This window comes from Halichoerus grypus, chromosome 6 (assembly GCF_964656455.1).
Source record: "Halichoerus grypus chromosome 6, mHalGry1.hap1.1, whole genome shotgun sequence".
NCBI classification, from domain to species: Eukaryota; Metazoa; Chordata; class Mammalia; order Carnivora; family Phocidae; genus Halichoerus; species Halichoerus grypus.
Window position 1 is genome coordinate 23511059 of NC_135717.1, and position 24837 is coordinate 23535895.

The 24837-nt window shown below is 43.8% G+C and overlaps 2 protein-coding genes across 7 annotated transcripts in view; one reads left to right on the top strand and one right to left on the bottom strand.

The window, feature by feature from the left end:
- LDAF1 (lipid droplet assembly factor 1) overlaps nt 1-8834 on the bottom strand; it is a 53717-nt gene extending 44883 nt beyond the window's left edge. For 4 of the 6 annotated variants that reach the window (XM_078074711.1, XM_078074712.1, XM_036087790.2 and 1 more), the window contains exons 1-2: nt 8696-8834; nt 5938-6135 (exon numbers count right to left, since the gene is read on the bottom strand). In XM_078074711.1, the coding sequence (XP_077930837.1) occupies nt 5938-6078 (141 nt within the window). In that variant the 5' untranslated portion in view covers nt 6079-6135; nt 8696-8834. Of the gene's footprint in view, nt 1-5937; nt 6136-8272; nt 8292-8668 lie in introns of those variants that run through there. The other 2 variants (XM_036087774.2, XM_078074710.1) reach the window with 2 other exon arrangements.
- A 5285-nt stretch (nt 8835-14119) lies between these two features.
- The window catches only part of DNAH3 (dynein axonemal heavy chain 3), a 162820-nt gene continuing 152102 nt past the window's right edge, over nt 14120-24837 (top strand). Inside the window, exons 1-6 of the mRNA XM_078074713.1 lie at nt 14120-14149; nt 18243-18347; nt 18869-19097; nt 21831-21900; nt 22280-22454; nt 24280-24469. Coding sequence (XP_077930839.1) covers nt 14120-14149; nt 18243-18347; nt 18869-19097; nt 21831-21900; nt 22280-22454; nt 24280-24469 — 799 coding nt within the window. The remainder of the gene's footprint in view (nt 14150-18242; nt 18348-18868; nt 19098-21830; nt 21901-22279; nt 22455-24279; nt 24470-24837) is intronic.

Genomic DNA, 24837 nt, shown 5'->3' on the forward strand with positions numbered 1-24837 from the left:
ATAAGAGGAGGGAGAAGAACCATATGGTCCTCTCAATTGATGCAGAAAAAGCATTTGAGAAAATACAACACCCTTTCCTGATTAAAACTCTTCAGAGTATAGGGATAGAGGGAACATTCCTCAAGTTCATAAAATCCATCTATGAGAAAAACCCACAGCGAATATCATCCTCAATGCGGAAAAGCTGAGAGCCTTTCCCTTAAGATCAGGAACACTTCAAAGATGCCCACTCTCACCACTATTGTTCTAGTACTAGAAGTCCTAGCAACAGCAATCAGACAACAGAAAGAAATCAAAGGTATTCAAATTGGCAATTGACTTCTTCTACAAAGAAGTCAAACTCTCTTTTTGTAGACGACATGATACTTTATGTGGAAAGTCCAAAAGACTCCACCCCCAAATTACTAGAACTCATACAGCAATTCAGTAATGTGGCAGGATACAAAATCAATGCACAGAAATCAGTTGCTTTCTTATACACTAACAATGCAACTGTAGAAAGAGAAATTAGAGAAACGATTCCATTTACAATAGCACCAAAAACCATAAGATACCTCGGAATAAACCTAACCAAAGAGGTAAAGGATCTATACTCTAGGAACTACAGAACACTCATGAAAGAAATTGAAGAAGACACAAAAAGATGGAAAAATATTCCATGCTCATAGATCGGAAGAATAAACATTGTTAAAATGTCTATGCTACCCAGAGCAATCTATACCTTCAATGCCATCCTGATCAAAATTCCAATGACATTTTTCAAAGTGCTGGAACAAACAATCCTAAAATTTGTATGGAATCAGAAAAGACCCCGAATCACCAAGGAAATGTTGAAAAAGAAAAACAAAGCTGGCGGCATCACGTTGCCTGATTTCAAGCTATATTACAAAGCTGTGATCACCAAGACAGCATGGTACTGGCACAAAAAAAGACGTACAGACCAACGGAACAGAACAGAGAACCCAGATATGGACCCTCAACTTTATGGTCAAATAATCTTCGACAAAGCAGGAAAAAACATGCAACGGAAAAAAAGACAGTCTCTTCAATAAATGGTGCTGGGAAAATTGGACAGTCACATGAAGAATGAAACTCAACCATTCTCTAACACCATACACAAAGATAAACTCTAAATGGATGAAAGACCTCAATGTGAGACAGGAATCCATCAAAATCCTAGAGGAGAACATAGGCAGTAACCTCTTTGACATCGCCCACAGCAATTTCTTTCAAGATACATCTCCAGAGGCTAGTGAAACAAAAGCAAAAATGAACTTTTGGGACTTCATCAAGCTAAAAAGCAAAGGAAACAGTCAACAAAACAAAGAGGCAACCCACAGAATGGGAGAAGATATTTGCAAACGACACTACAGATAAAGGGCTGGTATCCAAAACCTATAAAGAACTTCTCAAACTCAACACCCAAAAAACAAATAACCAAGTCAAAAAATGGGCAGAAGATATGAAAAGACACTTCTCTGAAGAAGACATACAAATGGCTAACAGACACATGAAAAAATGTTCATCATCATTAGCCATCAGGGAAATTCAAATCAAAACCACACTGAGATACCACCTTACACCAGTTAGAATGGCAAAAATTGACAAGGCAAGAAACAACAAATGTTGGAGAGGTTGTGGAGAAAGGGGAACCCTCTTGCACTGTTGGTGGGAATGCAAGTTGGTATAGCCGCTTTGGAAAACAGTGTGGAGGTGCCTCAAAAAGTTAAAAATAGAGCTACCCTATGACCCAGCAATTGCACTACTGGGTATTTACCCCAAAGACACAGATGTAGTGAAAAGAAGGGCCATATGCACCCCAATGTTAACAGCAGCAACGTCCACAATAGCCAAACTGTGGAAAGAGCCGAGATGCCCCTCAACAGATGAATGGATAAAGAAGATGTGGTCCATATATACAATGGAGTATTACTCAGCCATCGAAAGGATGAATACCCAACTTTTACATCAACATGGATGGGACTGGAGGAGATTATGCTAAGTGATATAAGTCAAGCAGAGAAAGTCAATTATCATATGGTTTCACTTATTTGTGGAACATAAGGAATAGCATGGAGGACATTAGGGGAAGGAAGGGAAAAATGAAGCGGGGGGGAAATTGGAGGGAGAGATGAACCACAAGAGACTATGGACTTTGAGAAACAAACAGGGTTTTAGAGGGGAGGGGGGAGGGGGGGATTGGTTAGCCCGGTGATGGGTATTAAGGAGGGCACGTACTGCATGGAGCACTGGGTGTTATACAAAAACAATGGATCGTGGATCACCACATCAAAAACTAATGATGTATTGTATGGTGACTAACATAATAAAATTAAAAAATAATAATAAAAAAATAAAAAATAAAACCACTGGTAAGGGCACCTGGGTGGCTCAGTCGGTTAAGCATCTGCCTTCAGCTCAGGTTATGATCTCAGGATCCTGGGACTGAGTTCTACATCGGGCTCTCTGCTCAGTGGGGAGTCTGCTTCTCCCACTCACTCTCCCTCTGTGCTGTCCCTCTCTCTCTCTCTCAAATAAATAAAATCTTAAAAAACAAAAAACAAAACAAAAAGACCACTGGTAATGACAAATCCTGTGTTAAGAGTTTACAGTTAACAGTCCCTGGGTGCCCTCTGGCATGTGATTCAGGGTTGGCACAAAGATGCCAGAGACGTAGTTCAAAAACATCCCTTGTGGAAGGAATGGGCCAGCATGGGAGCAAAACTAGTCATAGGTAATCCACAGGTGGAGATGCCATCAGGGGACAACTGCCCAGCCCATGTTCCTTCTGTCTTCCCTCCTCTTTGAACCCTGCTCCCTCTCATAGCAGGGGTACGCTCCTTAAGCCATGTTTCTCTCCATGAAATGAAAAGTCCCAGCCCAGCTGCCACCTTCCTGGCCACAGGTGACTTGGTCAAGTGGATTCTTGATCCCAGGAATCAGGCATTCCCAGAGCAAGCCCATTAGAGGGCCTCAGCTGGGAGCTGAGGGAGACAAAGGGAGTTGAAGGTGCCAACCTGGGCAGTCGTGATGGCCCATGTGAATGGAAGAGCAAGAAAGTCAACCTGTAGAGAGAGGAGAATGAAGCTGATGTACAAGGAAAAGTTACAACCAGAAGCAACATGGCCCAGGAGGGGGTGTTGAGAGTTACCTCTGAACCCAGTGACCTGCCAGACCCTGATTCACTTCCTGCCCTTGTTTTCTAAGATAGTCTCCCATTTCCCCAAAGTCCCGGCAGGTCTCAGTATTCGCCTGCTTAAGCTATTTCGAGCGGGTTTCTGACAATCTCAGCCTATGTCAATGAAGACTTGACATTCCAGAGGCTTCCTAGAAGAAATCATGAAGTTGTTTCACAAACACTCCATGTAGAAGCCCATCTGGTCTTTTCTGGAATTTCAAGGGCCTATTAACTCTGAGGAAAGGTTAAAAATTATTTGGGGAAAAGAAATCATCTAAATATCCCAGAAACAAGGGGATGCTTATGTAAATTACGGTTATGTCAATCTGATGGAAGGTTCTACTACCAAGCAACTGTTCGGAGGACCTAAGATTCAATATGGAAAAACACCAATATGCAATATCAAACAAAAATAAAAATACAGGACTCTATCTGCCATAATTACAACCACTACATATGAAAATTACATACTGAAGGGGCCTACTAATTATAATAATCACCATCAATGGATTTGTTACTGATGGGTTTACAGGTGATTTGCTTTCCTTTTTCCTCAATATTACTCTGAGTTAATACAACTCACATTAATTAATTAACGTAATACAAAATTTTAAAAGAAGCTACTCTACCTTAGGACTATCCAAAGAACATCAGGACTTAGTCAGCTGATAATCTGTCCTATCGCTCTGGGAGTTGGCTGGCCTAGAAGTTATCCAGCCCAAATCTATTCCAATGACCACGACTGAGGATCTACAATGACAAAGTAAAGAAATGCCAAGAAACCAAAGTTCATATGCTTTGAAATGTCTACTTCAGAATGCAGACGTGAATATTAAATAAGATGTGCAAAAATGCCTAACACAGTGCTTGGCATATAGTAAGTGCTCAATCAGGGTTCATCAATTTACCGTCAATCCCTATTACTTGGAGATTCTATATTTGCAAATTCACCTACTCACCAAAATTTATTTGAAACTCCAAAATCAATATTTGTGGTGCTTTCAAGAACATGTACAGAGCATGGGAAAATTTAAGTCACCTGAAACACATGTTCTCAGCTGAGGTCAACTAGGCAATGCTCTTATTTCAGCTCTTTAAACAACTATCCTTTCCAAGGTATATTTAGTGCCACCTTTTCTCATATCTTATATTTTTTGCTGGTAATTTCACCATTTAAAATAGCAGAAGTACTATCTTGTGTTCTTCACCCTTCAGAAGGGTGTGATCCGCCTTAAGAGAAAATAGGTGTGTTAGATAAGCTTTGTTCAGGCAAGAGCTATAGCGCTATTGGCCATGAGTTTAACGTTAATGAATCAACAACATATACCAAATAAGTTGTCTTTAAACAGAAATACACATACAACAGTTTATATACTTACCAGTTGATGAAAACGTTGTGACCAGAAATTTGCCAGACCCTAATCCTGTAGTTCCCCTGGGAGACATTATTCAGCAGTTGTTTGAGGTGCCCCCAGAGAACATAACTAACACATATAATGAAAACCAAACGCACATGTAGATGAGCAGGAGGACCTTTCTTACTAAGCTAACTTTTAGTAACAAGAGTCTCAGCCTGCTGACTAGAAAGCTGCTTGGCCAATTTAAAAATAGCTTGCTAACTCCACAAAGAGGGCCAGAGGCATTTTGGGACGAGTCCAGGAAAGATCTCTATAGAGTATATTGCTCTATACTGCAAAGTCCCGTCTCTTCAAATAGACCCGAGGGGAACCATGCTGTCCAATACAAAAAATAGATCACAAACCAGTTCATTTTCTTACATGCACATATGTATTTTATGGGTATTTTGTATAGGAAAAAAACATCTAGAGGGAAATACAACAAAATGTTAATATTATCTCTGAGAGCTGTTATTTTTTTCCCTGACAAAATGCTTAATGACATATAGAAGAAAGCAAGAAAGAAAAAATTCAAGAAAGTAGAATATGCTATCTCAAGCCCCATTGCCCCAGAATGGCTACTAAACACCTGAAAAGTGGCTAATTCAAATGGAAATGTGCCGTTAAGTGTAAAATATTCACTGGATTTTGAAGACTTATTACAAAAAAGAATACAGAACATCTCAATAACTTTTTTCATTAATAACTCTTTATGATTACATATTGAAATGATATTTAGATATATTTGGCTAAATAAAATAAATTAAAATTAATTTTACCCACTTTTTACATTTCAAATGTGTCTACTAGAAAATTTTAAATTACATATGTGGTTCATATCATACTTCTATTGGATGCTGGGTTTCTAGTGGAAAACTGGACTCAAATTTTAAAGTTGGCTTTAGCCCGTCAGTCTCAGGTAACAGGGCAAAATTCACAACAAAACAAAATAAAAAAGTATGGTATCTGTGGCACAGACTGAGACCCACCCTCTATATCCAGCTAAAGAACTACATTTACCCTGAGGGTAGACGTGCAACTAAATTCTGGTCTACGAGATGTAACTGGAAGTGCTGTGTGTGTGACTTCCAGGAAGTCACCTTAAATTAGAGGTGGCTTGTCTTTCTCCCTTTTCCTCCTCCATCCTTACTGCCTGGAATGTGAATACAATGGCTGATGCTTTAGCAGCCATCTTGGACAATGAGTTTGAAGATCACAATTTAGACACCATGGCAGGGTGGTGAATTACAAAGATTCCTGACCTACCTCCAAATTTCTACTTCAGAGAGAAATAACCTTCTATGGTGTTTAAGCTGCTGTTATTTTGGGATTTTCCATTACACAGCCTGATTGGAAACTGACCTTTGAGTTATTCTGGATGGATTCTACCAGCAAAGACAGCTTCTTCTGCAGCTCCTGCAAGTCCTTTGAGGTACTCGGGGGCTCCTCTTTTGCCATCCTGAAACCCACTCCGGTCTCTTTAGGGATTAATGCTTCTACCATTAAGCTGTCCAGGGCAGGGTGCAGTCGAATCTCATGTCACCCAGTCTCTTGCTGTCACTGGGGAAACAAAAAGTACCTTGAACCATTAGTAGTATTCACCCAGCTAGTTCAACAAAAGCTTCTACTATCCTTACACATTAGGTGGAGGGTGGCTTGGCAATATCTATCAGAATTTCTAGGGGCGCCTGGGTGGCTCAGTCGTTAAGTGTCTGCCTTCGGCTCAGGTCGTGATCTCAGGATCCTGGGATCGAGCCCTGCATCGGGCTCCCTGCTCAGCGGGGAGCCTGCTTCTCCCTCTCCCACTCCCCCTGCTTGTGTTCCCTCTCTTGCTGTGTCTCTCTCTGTCAGATAAATAAATAAAATCTTAAAAAAAAAAAAAAAAAAAAGAATTTCTAAGTGCACACGCCTTCATCCAACAACTTATTTTCCAGGAATCTGAAGGAAATAATCAAATAGGTATATCAAAACATACAAAAAGGATGTGCAATTCTATGTATAGTATATAATAAACAGCAAAACACTGGAAAGAAGCTAACAGTCCATTAGTAGTAAATTGGTTAAATAATGATAAATTCATAAAATGGAGTATCGCATAGTCATTAAAATGATAATGTGGACATCTAGTTAGTGACATGAACATGTCCATGATAAGTGAAAAAAATTATAAGATATCCCATATGGTTACATATATATATGTATTTTATGTTTATATTCCATAGTAAAAGACCTAGAAGCATATATATAGATCATTTAATACCAAAATGTTAATGGTATTATCTCTGGGGAATTACGTTTATTTTTTTAGCCTGACAAACTGCTGCAAAGAATATAGTAGAAAGCTGAATACACCATTTCAAGTCCCATTGCCTTTCCCCCCCCCCCCGGAAAGCATTTCTTAAACAGCGATGGTGGCCAATTTCTTTATTTACTACCCCACACTAAACAGGTTGGCTTCCAACCACATAAATCATTCTCTATTTACTTGTAAGTCTCCACTTAATGCGTGAGGTGTCTCAAGGGCGGACTAAGCCACAGTTATACTCTGTGACTCAACAGCCTTTAATTTCCAGGACTGTCCTAAGTTCATGTTAAAAACCAATTTGTTCAATATTTTTTAACCCCTGTTGGATTTTCATATAAACAAATATATCGTTCTTATTTTATATTTCCCAGTACAACTAACTGTAGGGTTGGACACAATTTCTCCCTTAGAAATGACCTCCTGACTACTGATAGTAAAAAAGCCTCAGAGATCCTGTCACAGTGGCCAAAATTAACTGAGTGATGCTGACATCTGTTTACCATGTTGACTATACCACATGGTAATTATGTGAGTTAAGGGGGAGGAGTTACTTTACTAACACCTATAGGGTCTAGAATGCAGATTAAAGTACATTTTCATCACCCCAGCTAGAGAGCCTCTGCTACAACCCCCTTTTGTCAAACAGGAACCCTTTGGACAGGAAAGAACTAACCCCCCCACAGCCATATTCTGTTTTTGAAGCTGCAACTGGCACAGATCTTGGATTTGGGATGTTCCCAGGATGTAGCTCCCCTAATCTCATCTCTGCAGCAGGCAGATACAAGCCCAGCTCCCCTTACAGGTCTCCAGAGGCCTAGGGAACCCAAAAGCCACCCAGACCGGTTTGGGGAGTCCGATGGGAACGAACCTGGGTAGAATGCCATGGGCCACAGCCGTCAAATACATCCACCTGCCTACCAATCCCCAGACCCCCTAGTCACTCGCTCTACAGAGGGGTCTCCCCAGGAACTGAGAAGTCTCTGGAGGGGAGGCGGCAACCCCTTAAACCCCGCGCGGCCCGCAAGATCCCCGCCTTCTCCGCTCCCTCCAGGCTGACCCCCGAGATCACTGGCCAACCCGCCGCTCCCGGGGCTAACCGCCACCCCGAGCGTTCCTGCTGGAAGGGAGAGGGGGCGCAACACTTGCTGGGGGAAAGGAATGCTGGGCGGCTCGGGCCTACCCAGGCCGCCCCCTCCCCATCTGCTTCCAGTCTCTCGGCCTTCGAAAACGCGAGGGGGAGCCTCCAGACGCCCAGCTTCTAGGGATCCATGGGCAGAGGGGAAGAGGAAGGGAGGCAGGTGGAGAGGGGGTTCCGCGCACGGGAGCCCACGGAGGCTGAGAAAGGGGCGTTCACGCGGGATTGGAGTCATTAATTTGGGGAGAAGAGTCCACCTTTGTTACTTGGAGCGCCCCACTCTGCAGTGAAGGGGGTTCCCTCGGTATAGAAGAGAGACCTGTGGGAAGGAGGGTACCCATTTTCATTAATCCTGGGGAGAGGGTTTGGAGACTCCCCCGCCAGGTTTTCCAAGAAGGGTCAGGGTCTCGGGGGTGGGATGGGGCTGGTAACCCTTTTACCAAATCTAGTGGTGGGTGTGAGGGTGTGTGAGCGCGTGCGTGCGTGCGCTCCCAGCCCGTCTTGGGGTCTCGAAGGGTTAAGACTTCCCTTTACACTAAACTGCGGACAGAGGGCCACAGCGCAAGACACCCATTGCTTGCTCAACCCACGCCCGGCGCCCCTCCATTTGCCCCTCCCCGTGAGGGGGTCTAGCCAGCCCGGGCATGCTGTACCCAAGCATCCAAGCTGCGAGCTCTCACCGGTCCTGCTGCCGCGCTGACCAGGGTCGACGGGCGGAGAGGAGGGAGGCGGGGGGAGGAGGAAGAGGAGAAGGGAAGAACTCTCGTGGGCAAGGGCGGGAGCGGGACCCTGTTTCCTGCCCCGCCCAGGCTGCCGCCTTCCCCCGCCCCCGCCTCCCCCCTTCCTTCGCCCCGCCCCTTCCTCCGCCCCTCGTCTGCTCGCGTCTCCGACAGCTGGGCTGGGTTCCCCTCTCCCCGCCCACGGCTGGAGGGAGCCCGCGAGGGCGCACGGAGGCCTCTGGCCGCGCGCTCCGCGAAGCGCGCTCTCTACCCGCCCCTCACCCCGCCCCGGCATTTTGGAGCCACCCTGACAGGCCCTGAATAGTTTACAGATGAGGAAACTGAGGCCCGTTCTATACCCTTGGCTTGAAGTGAGAGTGCCCAGGCCACCGCCGAGACAGGTGGACTGGCCTCTGAGCACGGGATTGCGCAGCGTCTTAGGGCTTCCCCTGCCTAAATAGCTACACCTGAACCACCTCTTTTGGAAGCATTCCTGGAGCCCAGGACACCCAAGGATGAGGTACGGCCTTGACCGGCAGGTTTTAGCCATTACTTCTCACGCAGATATCATGAGCCAGCGAGACTCTTAAATATGGGTGAGGTTGTTTTCTCCCTTTTTTATAATTGAAAAAGTCTGAACCCAAGTCCCTCAGTTCTATGTCAGAGCCGGACACATGTTCCCTGGCCCCAAATCCGGCCCATAGAGTAGGGTTTCTCAGTGGCAGCGCTATTGACATTTTGGGCGGGAAAATTTTGTTTTGAGGGGATGGCCCTGTGTTTTGTAGAATGTTTAGCAGCGTCCCTGACTTCGACCCACTAGATGCCAGTAGTCATCCCCTTCCTCCCAGTTGTGACAACCAAAAATGTCCCCAAACACTGCCAAATGCCCTGTGAGGGGGCACAATCTTCCTGTTAAGAACCACTGTTCCTGTTAAGAACCATAGGGGTGCCTGGGTGGCGCAGTTGGTTAAGCATCTGCCTTTGGCTCTGGTAGTGATCCCAGGGTTCTGGGATCAAGCCCCGCCTCTGGCTCCCTGCTTGGAGGGGGGAGGGTCTGGGGGGGAGGGTCTGCTTCTTCCTCTCCCTTTCCCCCTCCCCGCGCACGCTCTCTCTCTCTCAAATAAATAAATCTTATATATATGTATATATATATATATATATACTGTCATAGAGCTACTGGTAAAGACGATGGGCTGGGGGCGGGGGCGTCCCGGGGTCCCAACAGTCCTGGGCCCTGATCTCAGGGCTGACTTTTACTCTGTGACATCGGGTGAGTTAACGCTCCGGGCCTGGGTTTCATCTGTAAAATGACAGGCCTGAGCATTGGCCTGCTACTGCATAGTTCTCAGGCATTTTCCATCCAAGGACCTCGGTGGACCTACCTTTCCTCTGTGACCTACGTCCATATTAGCCTGGGAAACAGTCACGGGGTTTTAGTGAGGACCGATGCAAATATAGCTGTAAAGAAGTTAGTATCTAGGGCGCCTGGGTGGCCCAGTCGTTAAGTGTCTGCCTTCAGCTCAGGTCATGATCCCAGGATCCTGGGATCGAGCCCCGCATCGGGCTCCCTGCTCCGTGGGGGGCCTGCTTCTCCCTCTCCCACTCCCCCTGCTTGTGTTCCCTCTCTGGCTGTGTCTCTCTGTCAAATAAATAAATAAAATCTTTTTTTAAAAAAAAAGTACCTATCTGGAGTATAGGAGGGACTCAAAAAGATTCGATGGTGCAGTCTTCTACCCACTAATATCTCTAGAATTAAACAGGCTGGTGGATAAAGAAATAAGCTTGGGGACAATAATAATAAAAAGAAGCTAAGGGATCCTGTCCAATTCCACAACAGCCAACAAAAAAGGGGAGCTAATGGTGGAGATAGGACATGGACAGATAAATGCCCCTAAATTCTTAAGTTTCAGGCAGCCCTGTGTGGATTCATGCATTTTATTCTGCTGCAGTATGATGGGTGCCCCACCTAAAATGTTGTGAGGTTTTTTTTCCCTTTAGAACAAAACATTACAACTGTCATTCCCTGGTAGGCATTGCTTTGGAAAGCTGAATTGGGGCCTTCCCCAGAATTTTTGTTCAAGGGTGCCATCTAGGGGTGCCTTTGTGAATTCTCTACTCCCCCCCCCCCCCACACCTCTGTCATTGCAGGGACAGCCAGGTTTTGCTTTTTTCTTGTGTGTTGGCTGCCTTTTCCGCCATATTATGGGTTCCCTGATGGCTGGGATCTTAGCTTTCTCCATATCATCAGGACTCGGCTCATGATGACCATTGATGGCTCAATAAAATAAAGCTATGTGCAGCCTCTTCTGTGCTTTTCAAAGTTACTTACTCTGGCTAAGCAACCATTTCAGGTCTTAGGAAAGACCTACCAGGAGCACTGGGCTCTGAATAAGAAATGTGTGAAAATTTCCCAGCAACACATTGAGACCCTAAGCTGTTAATATCACAGAGAGGGAGAACACCCAGATTCTAGCTGACCTCTTCTCCCCAAATTGCCAGACTTAGCAAATAAAAATCCAGGACACCCAGTTCAAAGTGAAGATAACTTTTTTAATTAAGTATGTCCCAAATATTCAATACTCACACTAAAAAATTATTTGTTGTTTACCTGAAATTCTAATTTTACTGGGCATCCTGTGTTTTATCTGGCAACCCTGTGTACTTGGAATTGAGGGATTGAGGGACTTGAAGCCTGCATCCGTCTTGGGAATTATCAAACAGAAAGTTAAGTCAGACAATTCTGGTGCAGATGAAGTGGCCAGGGGTTGGATTGGGGGGGGCGGGGGGGACATGGCATTTTCATTCTCCTTAGTAGATATTTTATTTATTTTCTATCTTTCTTCAGACCATATGTAGGTTTTTGGTTAAAGCTGGGGAGCAGATTCCATAGTCAGGCTCAAATCCCAATTTTGCTACCAACCTAGCTGAGTGACTATGGGCAGGTTACTTAACCTCTCTGTGTCTCAGTTTCTTCAGTTATAAAACTTGAGATAATAATTGTATTTATTTTCTGGGTTGTTTAGTAGATTTAGAAATGATGCTCATTAAGTGCTTAGCACAGTACCATATAGCTCAATACGTGAAAGCCATAATCATTGTTTTGATATTTTTGAACACAGGTAGACTTAAAATACACTAACTTTCAGATGGAGACATGTCTCCTACTCACCCATGGGGTCATGAGCCTCATTAGCATCCTACCAGTCTCTTTCTACTTATTCACTTTGTTGAGTTACAGCTGCTGGTTTTTGTGGGACATTGGGTTTCATGCCGCATTATAGGAGGCCTGGTAATAACCCCATTTCTGTCTAAACCCAAGTTTCAAACCCTGTCACTAATTCATTTATTCCAGATACTATTTGAAACTGTATATAGTATGGTGTCTAAATGTGGTGTATGTCTGATTGGCTAGGAGCTCCCAGATGTGGGGTGACGATCAGGTGGAAGCTGATGGCACAGGCATTAAAAGGATTTCCCTGAGGCAGAACAAAGGAGACAGAAGTTTATTGAATACACCGCAGGGAGGGATGCGTGGGAGTGCAGCAGAAGCAGCGAGTCGGGGCTGTTTTTAAAGGCAAAGGTAGGGAGGTGTGGGAACATACAGAATTCTCCCCTTTTTGGTAACAGTGCCTGGTTGTAAGTAGCCCATTGGTTAGTTAGGGCCTATGGATATTTTGAGGTGGGTCATCTGATGGGCCTGTCTGTATTCAGCCAGGGGGTCGCTGTGGGCCCTGCCTACATTCCATTGCTCAAGCTGTTTGCCTAAAAGCAGCCCCTACCTATATGCCTGATGATAGAGAGTACAGATATAAGAGATGAGCAACCACAAGGTTATTTTGAAAGTATGGAGTGCCCAACTTTGAGGAAGAAGTAAGAAAAAGGAGCAAGGGAAGTACTTGGTGCCATGCAGTGCTCATGGTAGGATCTCAGAAATGTTTGTGTTCAGGGCAGGTCCTTTGTGGAAAGAGCACTGGACTCGGGTCATGAGGACGGGCTTCGACTTGGACCCGTGTTTCTTAGGCGTCGCATCAACTTGAGAAAGTTATGTATCTTGCTCGGTTTTGATTGTCTCGTCCACAAAATGGGAACAACATGGAGTTTGGGGAGAAATTGAATAAAATAACAGATATGCAAGCATGGCACCCCAAAAGAGCTCAGTAAGTCTAGCTTGGTTTTGAGAGAACTTTGAAGGCGACCAAGTAACACGTGCTTTGAATATTTGGGCAGCAGCTAATACTGTAACCTGTAAGTACACATGTGTGTGAGTGTGTGTTTCTGCATTTATAATAAGGATTACATTAGCCACAACATCTATAGAGTGCCTCTTGTATCGGGTCACCAAGCCATCCCACTTTGCCTAGGACTGAGGGGGTTCCCAGGATGCAGGATTAAAATGTTAAAACCCAGACAATCCCAGGCAAACTGGGACGAGTTGGTCGTCGTCCCCCCCCCCCCCCCCGCCCGCTATGTGCAAATTGCTTTACAGACATTATCTCATTAAACCTTTAAACCTACCCTATGAGGTGGGTACTCATATTGTTGCCATTTTACATTTAAAAAGGACACTTAGAGAGATTAAGCAACTTGCTTGAGCCACTTAGCTAATTAATGGGAAGGGCGGGATCTGAACCCAGCTGTGTCCAGCCCAAGACTTTAACCACCATGCTATTTGCATTTAGACTTCACCAAAGGCGCAGTCTTTCATTGCCACTCACCTCCACATTCCCGGATCATTGCTAACACCCTCCCATCTCCCTTTCTGTCATCAACGATTTCTGCTGCCCAGCCAGGCCTCCAGCAAAGGAAGACACCAGCTGAGTCAAGCCCAGTCTTGTATCTGGGCACAGCTGAGGCCCCTCCTTCCTTAGCAACAGACGCTGAATCCTGGTTACGGGCCCCAGGGCCTGGGTGCAAGCAAGCACCTACAATGTTAAAACAGCCCAGAGAAGAGGAGACAGAAGAGCTCAGGCTGCCAGGGTATTGTTTAGCGGGGTGTTTCCTCCCTCTTCTCTGTATTAATATGTAACTATGCTTCAGTTTTTCCTCTCTTGGAGCTGCTCAGTAGAAGGGAAGACTGGCCAGACCAGGAGGTGCTGGAAAAACAGCAGAAAAGCCCAGCAGAACCCCAATGCTGTCCCTTTATTCTCTAGCTTCCCTTTCTTTCTTCTTCTACCAGGGAACTCCCTGGGGGCCGAAGTCTATGACCTCAGAGAGGCAGCCCTGTGAACAGAGCTTTCAGAACATTTAGAAAGTTCCATCTTCTGTGTCATCCCCATTATGCTCTAAGGAAGTGTGAATTTCAGAGCCACTAGTAGGAGAGGATCGTCCCCGGAGAAACTGAGAGCTCTTTATTCATTTTGTAATAGGTCAATTAGAATGGACAACATGAGTGACATGGGTTGCTCATCTCAGAAGGTAGGTGTGAATTTTAAGGTGTATTTTTTTTTTTTAACCTGTATTTTCAACATGTAGGGAATTGGGGGAGGGAGAAGGACGCTTCAATGATAGACTGCCATTTCAGATCCCCTTGACTGAGCAAGTGTGTTTACCACCTTTTTATGTGTGTCCTTTGAAATATGCTTTTTGCTGAATTAGGCTTTTGAACATCCTCAGGTTTTGCTGTGAAAATTTTAGGAGTAGACACCTGTTGTTCCTTTCCCTTCCCTTCCAAGGCCATTAGATGTTCTATTCCATCCAACAATTCTCAACACTGGGTGTACATCAGAATATCCTAGACAGCCTCTTGAAAACAGAGACTTAACCTCACTTCCAAAGGTTCTGATCCAGAAGGGTTGGAGTGGGGTCCCCAAATCTGTATTTTTAACTAAGAATTGAGTGATCCTGTTACAGCAGGTCCTCAGGTGAGCATTTGGGAATGGCCTCCAAGAAGAATGTGCAAACAACATATGTAGTCAGAAATCAGCCCTCTGAAAGTAATAGTTCTGCCTGATCTAGGTGTCAGAATCTTGGTTTTAAAAGCCAAGATCCACTAGGTTGCTATACATTAAAGTGCCCAAAGGAGCATTTTAAATTGAAACTTTATGAAATTAAAGTGGATTTGTTGATAATGGCTGAATCCACTGAAATGAAATGAAAACTCCCTGCAGTTTACCAGAGAAAACACTTAAACATTAACATTTTTAACAAACCATTTTGTATACTGGGTAGTTCTTACAAAAATCACTGTCTCTTTCCCCTTGAAGATGCCACAGAGAATTCTTAGGTGGGTATGGTCAATCAAGAAAAGTATCTTTGTTCTGTTCCGGAATTGATTTCTAGATCTGCTGATCCTGTGTGTATCCCACGTTTTCCTGTCCCATGCACTGAGATGTTTTTTGCTCTCAGCGTATTTATGGCTCTGTGTGTATAAGTCTTAGTCTGTGCCTATAAACTAGCTCAAATTTAATTTGTTCTTCAGAGGTTCTGCTCTATTATGTTCTATAAAATTCTTAACGTTGGCTTTCTCGCAAAATGTTGTTTTCCTTTCTTTATTTTCCCAAGAATGGCTTATCTCTTTGTATGATGATTCAGCTGCCTCAGTGTCTGCCCCTTGGATGACCATCTCTCACTATGGAGGAGCATAAATATAATTCAATCTGGCTCAAACCCAAAAAGGAATCTCTGGGCTTAAGTAACTGAGAAGTCCAAATTGGATCCAGGAGTCCAGCTGATGTCATTGGGAGTCCATCTTTTTCACCTTCTGGGAGTTATGCTTCCTTCTATGTTGGCTTTATCTTAAGGAGAGCTTTATTCCCACATCAGGCAAAGATGACTGTTAAGAGTGCCTCTTTCTTGGTAGGTCTGGTGAAAGTGTCAGGAAAGACTCTGATCAGCCCAGCTTAGGTCACAAGCCTGTCCCTGAGCAATCACTGTGTCTAGGAGGATGGAGTACCCTGACTGACCAGACTTGTGTCACATGCCCTTTCCTGGAGCCAGGGACTGGGATCAGCCTATTATACAGTACAGACAGAAATTGGAGAAAAGTCAGTTACGTCCCCTTAGGGCTGTGTTCTACTTCTTGGTAGGAAGAGTAACTTCCCAATTGGTGTCAGGGCTGATGTCAGGTTTACTCCAACCACGAGCAGAAACATGAAGGCCAAGGCACCTCCTGAATAATGTTAACTTCCTCCTCGACTGCAAAAGGTCAGGGTTTGGGGGTTAGCTACTCGTTACCACTTTTGTTGGTTACTTAAGATGTCCAAAATTTGCGGTGTTTGCTTGTTGCTTTTTTAATGAAGATTTTTATTTGAAACAGATTTCAAAGCTAGGCTAAGGGAAAGATTTCCACTGACCACAAAACCTTCTTGCTTGCAAAGACGAAAAACAGGCAGCCGTAACTTATCAATCAGTATGTGTTATACATCTGGGGTCCTGAAGGAAATCATAAATGTCTTCATAGTGCTGAAAGTGCTGTTGCCAGAATCTACCTCAGATGGTGTGATACCCACTTTGCATGGCCAGGTTCCTTTCAGTCTGATGCCCGAGTTCTCTCATTTTGTTCATCTGATCGGTGCAGATCTGATATTAATTTTTTTTAAGATTTTATTTTATTTGAGAGAGAGAATGTGCACATATGTGCATGCACATGAGTGGGGGGAGGGGCAGAGGTAGGGAATCTTCAAGCAGACTTCCCACTGAGCATGGAGCCTGACACAAGGCTTGATCTCACCACCCATGAAATCATGACCTGAGCCAAAACCAAGAGTCTTATACTCAACGGACTGAGCCACCCAGGTGCCCTCTGATATTGATTTCAGTAGCGAGAATCATCTTGGAGATAATTGATCAATTCTTAGATCCTTAAAATTGAGGTCAAGAGGAGAAAGACAGAGTGATTTAAATCAACAAAATGAATTCTTGAAGCTAAAAACAACAAGGTCTGTGGGTCTTTGTTTAAATTGAAGCCCAACCAACCCTATTTTTAATGAAGTTCTGTTGGTGAGTCTGATGTGCCACAGTTTTTGAGAATAACTGGATTAGGCCATTAGACCAGTGGGCCTGTTGTATGTTTTTAAAGATCTCAGGCTTGCATCTTTGTTTATGAGTTTGCATGTCTTCATTTAATTTTAAGATCAACACCTTCCTAAAGTAACTTGTCATATTAGTGATACTTGCTATTCCCAATGTGTTGGGATGCAGAGTCATGTGTATTTAAAAGCACCTCTGTGTGGCTAGGATGTGTTACCTATATTCTCTGAGCTTTAGTTTCTTCAGGTTGAACGTGGGTATAAAAAACTGTCATAAGGCTGTACAGTGCCTAGAACAAAATAATTCAGAATAATGGTAGTGTTGTTGTTGTTATTATTGTCACTATTTTCTTTTTTTTTTTTTTTTTTTTTTATTTATTTATTTGAGACAGAGAGAATGAGAGAGAGAGAGCACATGAGAGGGGGGAGGGTCAGAGGGAGAAGCAGGCTCCCTGCTGAGCAGGGAGCCCGATGCGGGACTCGATCCAGGGACTCCAGGATCATGACCTGAGCCGAAGGCAGTCGCTTAACCAACTGAGCCACCCAGGCGCCCGTCACTATTTTCTGAGGTTGAGTCATCGGTGAGCAGTTGGTTAGGGCATGAGGGTGGCTAACATCTGCTTCATATACCCCCTATCTGCGACCCCCTGCCAGTTACCCTGCATGACATAATTTGCTGACTCAAGTAAATCAAATCAATCCAGTAATGTCTCATCTTACAGAGTTCAGTCCAAAGTCATTGCCTAAGGTGAAAAATCATGGACAGTCAAAAGTGCCCTTGAAAATCCCTTAAACCATCTTTAAAGTGCTGTGTAGAAACACCTCTCAATAAGTCCAGCCTTGCAGTTTTCCTCTATGTTGGGACCCATTACACTTTCTCCATCACAGCCCCACATAAGTAGTGATCATGCACGTAGGGGCTGGGTCCTAGGACAGAAACACACACGGAATTGCTCAACACTGCAGTCACTTTCAGCTCTGCTCAGGAGAGGTGCTTGGGAACTGAGACTGGCCATTGGAGCCACACGTTCACCCCTACCTGAGGGTCACCCCTAAGTGCACATTCACTGAATGGATTGGTGGACTTAGATACCCACACCGTGTAAGTGATATTTTTTTTCTTTTCACAGGAAGTGCAGAGAGTTGCTCATGCGTGTGTTAAACGCACAGATAGTATAATGCCCCTGCGTAAGCCAATTTCTATTTGGAATTGTGTATTTGGTGAAATGCAACAGTCCATTTTTTAAAGTTAGCCCCTTGAATCACGACCCAGGATAGGGTAACTTGGGGTCTCCCCAGGGGAAAAATATATGTTAATTTACTCATAGAGGGGTAGCCAAGGAGAAAACACTGGAGGAGAGACAGACTGCTAATTTAAAAAATGAAACCTACGCCATGGATGGATGGGGGTGAGAAGGGTGTTTAGTGGGCAGAACTCTGTAACCTAACCCCTTTCTTGGGGATCTTTTTACTCCATGCCAACCTAGAGGTTTGGAAATCTTTCCTAATTCCTAGAGTGGCTTTGTTCCCATTTCTTACAGATCACCAAGAGTGACTCGATACATCACATGAGCCACTCCCAGACACGGCCAGAGCTGCCCCCTCTGCCTGCTTCTGCTAAAGAGGAACCATCTGAACTCTATCAGGTATGTTCACCTGGCTACTGCTCTTCTGCTGGTACTCCCCGGGGGCAGGGAGACAGTCAGACTTGACAAGTGGGATCAATGGTGCTTTGGTCACTTCTGCTACCAGACAGGTCTCCAGCTGTGTGGGGGGAAAAAAGCTATCCAGTAGCACAAAGGTGAGTTAGGATCCAGCCTTCTCCCTTCCCTGCTGTGTTGTTGAACCTTTCTGAACTTCTGCATCTTCCATTATTTCTACACTATAGCCATGTCCATAAAGAATAAAGACAATAGAAGCAAATTACCTGACTCACAAATATACCGTTTATTGAAAGCCAGCTGTTGTCCTTGACGTCAGAAATCATGCTCACAGGGGACAGAGAAGTGCAACTGGTGACCATCCAAGAAACATTTTCCTGAGTTTGTAGAAGGTAGAAACAGCGTAAGGCACGCAGGACTCCCTGAGTGTCCATGTGAGTGGAGCTTAAGCTACTCCAGAGGTGTCTTCCCCCATGTCATACTCCTCTGTGTTTCTTCCTTTGTAGACGGTCATGTCGCACAGCTTTTATCCCCCCTTGATGCAACGCACATCGTGGACCCTGGCTGCACCCTTCAAAGAGCAGCACCACTACCGTGGCCCCAGTGACTCCATTGCCAACAATTACTCCTTGATGGCCCAGGACCTGAAGCTGAAGGACCTGCTGAAGGTTTACCAGCCGGTCACCATCAATGTTCCTAGGGAAAAGATGGTTCAGGGGCTGCCATTAGGTATTTGTAGCAATGTGCCATACCAGCTCAGAATGGGGCGTTGGGTGGGATTTTTAGTCCTGGGTTCTAGTTCTGGCTCCTTTGCTTGCTGCAGCTAACCTTGGATAACCTCATAGAGTCTCAGTCTCCTCATCCATGAAACGAGAATGATTGTAATAGCTAACATTACATTTACCATATGCCATATCCCTTATGTTTACCACACACCAAACACTTGTGTTATTAATTGCTGCATAGCAAATTACCCCCAAAACTTAACGGTTTAAAACAACCAGTATTTATTGTCTCATGGTTTCTATGAGGCAAGAATCTGGGCATGGCTTACCTGAATGGTTCTGGCTCAGGGTCTCTCACAAGGGTGCAATCAAGGTGTCAGCCAGAACCACAGTCATCTACAGGCACCCAGGGAAGGATCCTCTTCCATGTCCACTCAGGTCCTCAAGTCCTTGGTGGCTATTGGCCACAGACATCAGTTTCCTGCCACATGGGCCTTTCAATGGGGCGGCTCACAACATGGCTTCTGGCTTCCCTCACAGGGAACAAGGGAGAGAGCAAGAGAGAGAAGAGAGCCAAAAAGACAGATACCAGAGTCTTTTGGGAACTTAATTTTGGAAGTGACATCCTACCGCTTTTGCTGTATTCTATTTGTTAGAAGTGAGTCACTAGGTCTAGCCCACATGCACAAGAGCATGATACCAGGAAGTGGGGAATCACTGGGGGCCATCTTGGAAGCTGCTTACCACAGTACTTTATATGTATTAATTTATTTAATCCTGCTGGGTACACTTAAATCTGCTTATCCTTCAGTAATTCTTAACTACAACGTGTGTTGGAGCCTCTTCATCTGCCCTCTGTCTCAAACTTATTTTCATATTTTTCATTTTTCTCTCTGTGCTGTGTCTGGGTGAGTTCCTCAGATGTATCTTCTAATTCACTAATTGACTCTTCAACTCCATTGGGCCTTGAGTTTATCACGTCTAATGAATGTTTTTTTTATTTTCATGATATCTTTACATTTTCAGATTTTCTGATTGGTTCTACTCATGAGTGTCACCTCTGCCAATTTCTCATTTTACTCTTGTGGGCATAGCTCTTTCAATATTCCTGGGAGGATCTTAAACATTTATTTTGGAGCAATGTTTGTAATGCTGTACTGTTTTTTTTGTGAAATCTATCCCTTGATTGTTGAGTTTATTAGCTATCTTTCTTAGTATTTATTTTTCTCACATGTTCTGGGATTTTAGTTTGCAGGCTTGCGTTGAGAGTTTTTTCCCTTCTTGGTACATGCTTCCCCCCCCCCCCATTGTTTTTATTGAGGTGTGATTCACATACAATAAGATGCATAGATCTTAGGTGTTCAGTTCAGTGAGTATTGACAATTGTTTAAACATATAGCCACCACCTAAACAGGATATGGGGCATTTCCATCACTAGAGAAAGTTCTCTTGTGCTCATTGCCAATGAGTTCTCTCTCCTACCCAATACCATCCCACTCCAGTGTAACCACTTTCTGATTTTTGTCACCATAGATTAGTTTTGCTTGTTTTCACTTAGAAATGTAATCAATGTGTATCCTTTTGACACATCCTTCTTAATCTGACTTTTTTGTTCTTATGCTTCATCTGTCCTCTTAGGACCTCAAACTAGCACCAGACCTTATGTTGGTGGTTTAGAACTCCCATCCTAAGGTGATATTTAGATCTTGTAGATGTGGTCCCTGAGCTGTGTGAAGCTCGGCCTCGTTCTTATCAGTCTTTCTCTGTTGTCTCTGGCTTCCTTATGAATTGAGGATCCCTGTGCTTTATCTGCTGTGTCTTCATGGGTAAGACAGTCCTGGCTTTATGCTGTGAGCCTAGCGCCAGTACCCTACAATCATAGAGTGTTTCTGGCTTCTCTTACTCCCCCAGGTATCAAATACCTAACTACTCCCTGCTCTTGGCACAGAAGCCAAGTTTATAACTTTTACTTCATATTCTGTGCATTTTTGGTCCACATAGAAAACATCTTGTTGAATATTGTAATGTCTTTTTGATTTTTAAAGAGTCTGTTTTTGTTGTATTTGGAATAGGAGGAGCTCAAAGTATGAACTCAGAATACATCTAGATTAGGAGTCTTCAGTTCTCTCTGATTCTGTCAAAATGTCAATTTAATATTATGTCTTTAACACTTCTCTGTTCTTAATTGTTTTTGGCTAAAGACTTAAGCAAGTTACAGTATCTAGTTAAAGTTTACTAATACAGTTTTTATATCATTTACTGAATTCATTCATAGTTACCTTGTATTTACTGCAAATGATATTGGTTTTTCTATTTGTAATAATCAGGTAGTATTTCCTTTAAAATAAATATACTAAGTTTAAAAGTTTGCACCTATTTAAAGGAAAACATTGAACAGTAAGTTCCGATGTTTAGAAAATAGGGCATATAGGATTAGTGAGTGAATCAAGTAGGCAGTTATTAATACTTGTCAGTTGTATGAATGAATGGAAGGTATGTGCAGCCCCATTTCACACTGGGGGAAGCTGAGGCCTGGAGTGTTGAAATTACTTCTTCAGAATCACACAGATGTTTAGTGGTGCATGTGGGACCAGATGGCCCATCTCCTGCCTAATCCCACTGCGCCAAGTCTACTCCTCTTAGTATGCTCTGGGACTGTCCTGAAAGTCATGTCCCTATGGACAAAGGTTGGCCCAAGGCTACTGGCCATCCCTGATGTATTTCTTCTCCACTGTTCTAGCAGCTAACTATTCTTCAGAACCCAACAAGAAGAAAAGAAAGTTCTCCCCTAGAGACAAAGAGGATCCCACCAGGTAAGTGTCCCTGTGGGTGTTGGGGATTGCAGGACACCAAGCTGAACTACAGAAGTCTGTGGTCTCATTAAAACCATGCTCTGCATCTTGATTTCAGAGCATTCTCATACTCCAAGTAATTAATGTTTTTTTTTTCATCAGTCCCCTTAACCCAATTTTTTAAGGCTCTGAATAAAACTAAACCAACTGAGCAAAACCAGTTCTAGCATACCTATGGGTGTTCCATGGTTAGAGGTTGTCATTGAAGGACCCATGCTAGTAGATGACACAGAGGAGGGGGGCTTCCACTGCACAGCAACACTCAGCAGCTTGAAGACAGTAGACCTGACACAGAGCACCTTTGCGGAGAACCAAGGGCTGAGCTGTGCCTACTTTTCAGGACCAAGCTGGCCTGCAATATCTCAATCTCATCACCCATAAAGAAGGAGGTGGTGACATCTTCGACCCTTCCAGGAAGCAGGCCAATGAGTCCAGAAGAACAGATTGGTGTGATGTTACAGCAGGAGATGGAAATAGAAGGTAAAGAAACCCAACCATCTGAATCAGACTTAGAGGTACGTTCTTATTGCTTCCTTTCTCTCAATTTGCTGAATATTCTTGGCATCTCAGTGATTTTAAACTCGGGGAGAACAGAATCACCCAGGGAATGTTTTAAAAATACCAAAGTCCAGACCCCATAACAGACTACTGAATAATGGTGTGTGTGTGTTTGTGTGTGTGTGTGAATTATTTTAGTAAGTCTTAGAAACCTTTGGGTCCTCTTAGAACATAGGTTGCAAAATGCTCACCCATAAGCTAGGGTTGCCAGATTTTGAAAAACAAAACAAAAAACAGGCCACCTAGTTAAATTGGAATTTTAGATATACAATGAATAATTTTTAAAATTATACTAAAATACTAAATGTATAAATATATCTCACTTCATCCTATATTTTATCTGGCAACTCTACCATAGGCTGAATTTGGCCTATAGATGTGTTTTGAAAATGAGGGAAATCTCACATAAGCTGGATTTCTAACCTCTTTTGAAAAAAAAATTAAGATATTTGAAGCTGAGAAGTAGCTACTTCTGTTATGAGAAAAATACATTTTCTAGTTCATGAAAGTCTCCAGTATTCTGTATTATTTTCTTACATCCAGCCAACTTTCATTGATTAACTACCTGCTTGGTTCTAGGTAGACTTTTGAGTTTCTAACCTATTTTAAAAGAAAAGGAACAAAACTTTAGAGCAAATAGCTCATGAGTTTATAGTGTGTATAATAAAATGATTTATAATAAAAATCCTAGTGACTGAGTATGTGCTATTGGCAAAATTCCATACTAAACCCTCTAAATGCTTGACCCCATTCAAGATCTGGGTACTATGATTATTCCTGTTGTCCAGGTGTGGAAATTGGGGTGAGGTCTGATTAAGCAACTTGCCCAGCGTTACACAGTCATTAAGAGGCACAACTAGAACTTAGACCAGCTCTGGCTGATACTAAAGTCTCTATGGCAGCATTTCTCACACTTGCCTGAAGATAAGAATCACCCGGGGTGCTTGTTGAAAAACCCCAAACAGATTCAGTGGGGCCCATGGATCTGCATTTTAATAAGAGCCTCTCTCCCCACCCCAGGCAGTTCTTACAATGAGGGAAGTTTGGAAGTTTCTTCTCTATAAGGAGCTTCCATTTAAGATTGGAGAAAGGTGAGCTCAGCCTCTTCTGACCACAGACGATTGTCACTAAAGGTCAAACCTGATTTCCTACACTTCGTGCTTCTCATCCATCTTAAAGTATTCATTTCTAGAGCTAATCAGCTATCCAGCAGCTTAGCGCCCAAAACAAACAAAACTTCCTGAAGTCACCAGATCACATTGGCCATTTTTGTTCAGTTTGTGTGTTTGTGTTGCTTTTCTAAACTCAGAAGCCCACAGTCAGATTAGAAGTACTATAAGTCTCACTTGGACTTTGGGGAATTTTCCCTCACTGTGGCTGCAAGCCACAGGATCAAAGTGCTTTGTAGGCCATTATTGTTGTTGAGGAGGGTGAATTACTGGGTCCATTTGAGGAGCTTGTTAATCTTCTTAAAGTTCACCAGATAGGTTCCCTCTGTCCTGGCCTAGTACTCATTCCACTGTTCCTATCTGCATAGCATTTGACAAGTCCATCCTTATACCCCAACTGAGCTCTCTGGCTCTGGTTGAATCCTCCAGGGTCAAGGAAGCACTTGCCTGCCATCACACTGCAGTGAGTGTGTGGCGATGGGCCCAGAAAGCCCGATTGTAGGGGGTGAAGGGTGGGGATGAGTGCTGTGTGAACAGGGCCTCTTGGAGGCTAACAGGTGTGGGCAGGTAGGCACAGTTAACCAATCACAGTCATTATCTTGCATTATGGAAGAGGTACTATTACTATTTGACCAATGGCATCCAAAAAGACATGATTGCCCCCGAGGAGGATGAAGTGATGCATCGGATTTCAAAGCTGATTTCTAACACACTGCTGACAAGTCCCTTCCTGGAACCCCTGATGATCGCCCTGGTGAAGGAGAAGGAAAATGACTACTACAGTAGCCTCATGAAAAGCACTGGTAAGGCTGGGTGTAAATGGGGCAAGGGGCTCCCTTGTGGAGGGCACCATCTTTCTCTCACTATCAGTCCACCCTGGTTCCTCCGAAAATGCCAAAAATATCCTTTTCATTCAAATACTCTCCCCCACATCACTCATGTCGACACTAGCACTTCCTGTACTTTGATGTGCACCCACATGGGGATCTTGTGAAAAATCAGATTCTGATTAGACAGATCTGGGGTGGAGCCTGAGAGCCTGCATTTCTAACAAGCTCCCAGGAGCTGTGGATGCTGCTCACCCCAGGGCAGCACTAGGAATAGCAAAAGTCTACTCAAGTTTTAAAATCTAGCTCAAGACCTGCCTCTTAAGTATTTTTCTGTCTCTGCA